Source organism: Microplitis demolitor, chromosome 7 (genome assembly GCF_026212275.2).
Source record: "Microplitis demolitor isolate Queensland-Clemson2020A chromosome 7, iyMicDemo2.1a, whole genome shotgun sequence".
Classification (NCBI taxonomy): Eukaryota; Metazoa; Arthropoda; class Insecta; order Hymenoptera; family Braconidae; genus Microplitis; species Microplitis demolitor.
The window spans coordinates 9683675-9688291 of NC_068551.1; the positions used below are offsets into that span (position 1 = coordinate 9683675).

The 4617-nt window shown below is 29.2% G+C and overlaps 1 protein-coding gene across 1 annotated transcript; it reads left to right on the plus strand.

Moving 5' to 3' along the window:
• On the plus strand, positions 1-1273 carry LOC103572909 (uncharacterized). The gene is made up of 2 exons (XM_014440155.1): positions 1-1158; positions 1244-1273. Exons 1-2 carry the CDS (start codon positions 1-3, stop codon positions 1271-1273), a joined length of 1188 nt encoding a protein of 395 aa, XP_014295641.1.
• The last annotated feature ends 3344 nt before the right edge of the window (positions 1274-4617 follow it).

A 4617-nucleotide genomic window follows, 5' to 3' on the forward strand; every position in this document is an offset into this window, starting at 1 on the left:
ATGAGGAATTTTGACAAGGTTGCATTCCAAACAAATATAAAAAATAAATTGAATAAGTTAGCTTTTAAACATGGTGGAAATAATATCTGTGATAAAGAAAGTTTTAATGTACTAGTTGATAAGATAATTTGTGATATTACTGATAGTTTAAACATAGTCGCGCCGATTGTAACGAAAATTAGTAAATTAGAGTGGAAATCTAAGCCGTGGATCAGTAAAAATATTGTAAATAAAATTAAAATAAGAGACAACGCTTTTTTCAAAGCTAAAGTATCGAAAATTGAATCAGATATTGTTTTATACAAAAAATTGAGAAATGATGTAGTCAATGAATTAAGACTGACTAAAAAATTACACTACCAACAACATATAGATGATAATAAATCAAAACCCGATGAACTATGGAAATCATTAAAGGAATTAATAGGAGATAAGAGAAAAAACGATTCTATGTTATCAAATGAAGTAAATTTTGATGGCAACATTGTATCGGATGCAAATACCGTTGCAAATAGATTGAACAAATATTTCATAGATAATGTTAGACGGATAGTTATGGATATAAACTGTAATAAAATTATGGAAAATAATAGAAATTATAATAACTCAAACCACTTTGTTTTGTGGGAGAAATTCCAGGAGGTTACAGTTGCTCAAGTTGATATGATTATTAAAAACTTAGATATTAAAAAAGGGTCTAATATGGATATTAACGTATTTATAGTAAAGTTATTATGGGAGATAGAAAAAGATTCAATACTTTTCATGCTGAACAACTCATTAAAACATGGAATTGTACCCGACCAATGGAAAACTTCTACAATTATCCCAATTCAAAAAATACTAGGTAGTACAAAGGCAGAAGATCTTAGACCAATTAACACACTTCCCATATTTGAACAGATATTAGAACAAACTGTAAAAAATCAACTTGACAGGTTTATACAAGAAAATAATATACTAAACGAAGAGCAATCAGGCTTTAGAGAAAAGTTTTCATGTGAGACTGCCTTACAGAGTTCTTTTATAGACTGGAGAAATTATATCGATGCAGGTATGTTGGTTGGTGTTACATATATCGATCTTACAAAAGCCTTTGAAACTATCAATAGAAATCAGTTACTTGAATTATTAAAAGAACTAGGTGTAAGTGGAACGGTATTTAATTGGTTTACATCTTATTTAATAGAAAGAAAACAAAAAGTGAAATTTAAAAATCTTATATCTGATGAGTTAATTATAGAAGATGGCGTACCGCAAGGTTCAAAACTAGGCCCAGTATTGTTTATTATTAATATCAACAAAGTTGTTGAAATTTTTAAATCTATTGGAGTTCAATGTAAATTATTTACGGACATTATATTGAAGTAAAATTAAACAAAACGTTAAAAATACTAAATGAATGGTTAAGTGATAGGCAATTAAAAATAAATATAAAAAAAACTGTTTTTATGATCCTGCATGATCAGCGAATATTGAATATTAGAGGCAAATGCAAAATAAATATTAACGGTAATGAGATTAAAGAAGTGCAGACGACTAAATACTTAGGGATAGTGATCGATGACAATTTATCATTTAAGTTTAATGCTAACAGCACTACAAAAAAAGTAGCTACAAAAATCAATGTGATAGCACGATTAAAAAATACACTCAGTCATTATACGAAATGTAATATCTATAAAATTATAGTAGCACCACACTTAGATTATTGTAGTACAGTTATGATTAATTATGATAAGAAGAGTATGAGTGCCCTACAAAAATTACAAAATCGTGCAATCCGATTGATCCTAAATTTAAATTAATATACAGGAATTAGTGTCATGTTACAAACGTTATGCTGGTTACCTGTAAAGCAGAGAATGATATACAATACGTGTATATTAATTTATAAAATGATTCATGAACTTGTATCATCGTATTTATGCAATCAAATAGAAATTATAAATGAAAGACATAATTACCATACACGTCATAGCTCACTCATAAATATTAATCGAACAAAAACACACACAGCGGAAAAATCTCTAATATATAAAGGCTTCAAGTGGTACAATCAATTACCGAATATAATAAAAAATGAAAGAAAAATATCATGCTTTAAAAGATCATTGAAAAATTATGTAATGTTGAATATTGATATAAATTAACCATATATATGTACAGAAAGATGATATTATTGTAAATTATGATGAAAATTAATGTAGCATTATGCTAAAATAAATAAATTATAATTATTATTATTATTATAATTATTATTATTATTATAATAATTATTATTATTATTATAATTATTATAATTATTACTCTTATTATTATTATTATTATTATTATTATTATTATTATTATTATTATTATTATTATAATTATTATAATTATGATAATAATAATAATAATAATAATTATTATTATTATTTTCAGTTTCAAAGCTTACGAATAAAATAGTAAGAAATTCACATAGCGGCTGACTGCAGAGGCAGCCGGTCGGTTCTCGTGTGGCCCGGGCTATCACCCAAGTTAAGCAACATCGAACATGATTGCTACTTGGCTGGGTGACCGTTTAGCCACGTGTTGAGCTTGAGCGGAGGTCTCTGACCGTTAGGCGCGGGATGAGGATCTAGTGATCGGTAAAATTGGAATTTTATTGATCCCTAGAGCCTCACCCAAACCGAACTGTGCTGGCAATGGTTTTCTCTATGGCTTCCCTTGTCGCTATACTCTCACAGCAAAAAGGTGGGGGGGGGGTATCACCGTAATGATACAAGTACAGTATAAGTACAAGTTGGGCTACAGTCGCACAATGAAGGTAGTAAAAAGTAAGCAGTTGCGATATAAAAGCGAAAAGTGTAAACAGTCGTGAATGCGGCTATACACTGGAGCAATTAAAAAAAAAAAACAAAATAGTAAGAACTTGACAGAAAATCCACTGCTAATTTACTGTATATTTACTGCAAATTTGCCAAAAATTCACGGTATATTCACTGTGAATTTGCTGCTGTACCACTCTAAACTCACAGCGATACCACTGTAAGGCCCTGTTTAAAAATATTGATTGAAAAGAATTAAAAATGATGAAATTCGAATTCTTTTCAATAATTTCAATTCTTTTGTTTGTATATATAGATATACAATTTGCATGGAGTGACCACTTCTCAACTTTTTTCAATCAGTATTTTCAACCAGGGGATAACGCTCTCACTATATATAGTTATAGAGACAGCCGTTCGAAAAAAATTGACCTTGAGTTTTGAGCAGATCTTGAGCACGCCATATTCAACTATTTTCTTCCCCCAGAATTGAGTTATAATCTAGCACGAATTTTTTATGTAAGGCTTGCAAATTCAATCTGGTCACAAGTATCTGCAGCAAGACACATAGGCAGGAAAAATCTATCGAATTTGAGGCCAGGCTTGCTCAAGCCTTGAACAGGATTCTTATATGGGTCAGTAATATCACGGATATTCAGATTTTTCATTAATTATTTTAAAATTTTATATTTTTTCTAATTCATCGAATTGCAGAAATCGAGTGAGTATATAAAAGTGCAGAGAATTAGATTGAGCCGGAAAAATTGATGTGTTGCAGTGAAAGTAAGTTTTTAATATTTTTATAGTTCAATAAATATAAAAACACCTCAATTAAACCATGTGAGATTAAAACGGCTGAAAAGTTATTTAAAAACGCGTGTGGCTCGGGCAATCACCGAAGTTAAGTAGCATCGAACAGAATCACTACTTGGCTGGGTGACCGTTTAGCCACGCGTCGGGCTCGAACGAAGGTCTCTGATCGTTTAGAAATGCGAGCGGTCCCGTCATTGACATTTTTTTTGGGCATCGGACGGTCACAGGAACGTCACATGACTATTTGTTAAATGACGGACCAAGCAAGCGAAAATGCTGTTATCTAGTGAATATATCAATACTAATATTTAATGCTTAAAAACTAAATGAAAATATATTTTATGCAATGGTTTAAATAATTAAAATGAATAAAAATATTCCCGACAAGATACAAAATATTCTTTATTTAAAAAAAAGATATCGTTATTAACCTTAAATATGAAGCTATATGAAATCTTAAAAATAAAGATGTGATAATAACTATTAAATAAAGAAACTTTTATGATAATAAGAATATGATTTATGTCATTTCATATTTATTGCATCATTTAATGGTTGAAAGTTATTTTAAAAGACAATTTTAAAATGCTACATGAAAAAATTATCTTTATTCGTCTTTAAAATGATTACCTGTACAAGCTAAAACTTAAATATCTCGGTAAATTTTGGTAATACAATGATCGATTTCTTTGATAGTTTTTATTTGAGAATAAATTATAATTGAAAATTTTCGTCACAAACGCCTATATAGATGCAAATGACCAAATTCATGACGGTTCTTAATGTGACCATAAATTTTGCATCGATTCTCAAAAAATGCTTCATTTAAAAAGAAAGAGTGCGTGTATCAGTGTGTACACGCGGAAGAAGTGAAACTTCTTCGGCTTATATTTAGTAAATACTATAATAAAGTGTTATTTTAAATTAATTTTATGGTAATCTTTGAGTAACACGTTTATTATTAATATTATAATTATTATTTTGAACAGTAAAT

What these genes read in the sequence shown, in the direction of transcription:
- LOC103572909 (XM_014440155.1), top strand. Translation starts at nt 1, where the DNA reads ATGAGGAATTTTGACAAGGTTGCATTCCAAACAAATATAAAAAATAAA. An exon ending in AACTAGGTGTAAGTGGAACG is followed by an intron (nt 1,159 to 1,243) that starts GTATTTAATTGG and finishes AGTTAATTATAG; the next exon opens with AAGATGGCGTACCGCAAGGT.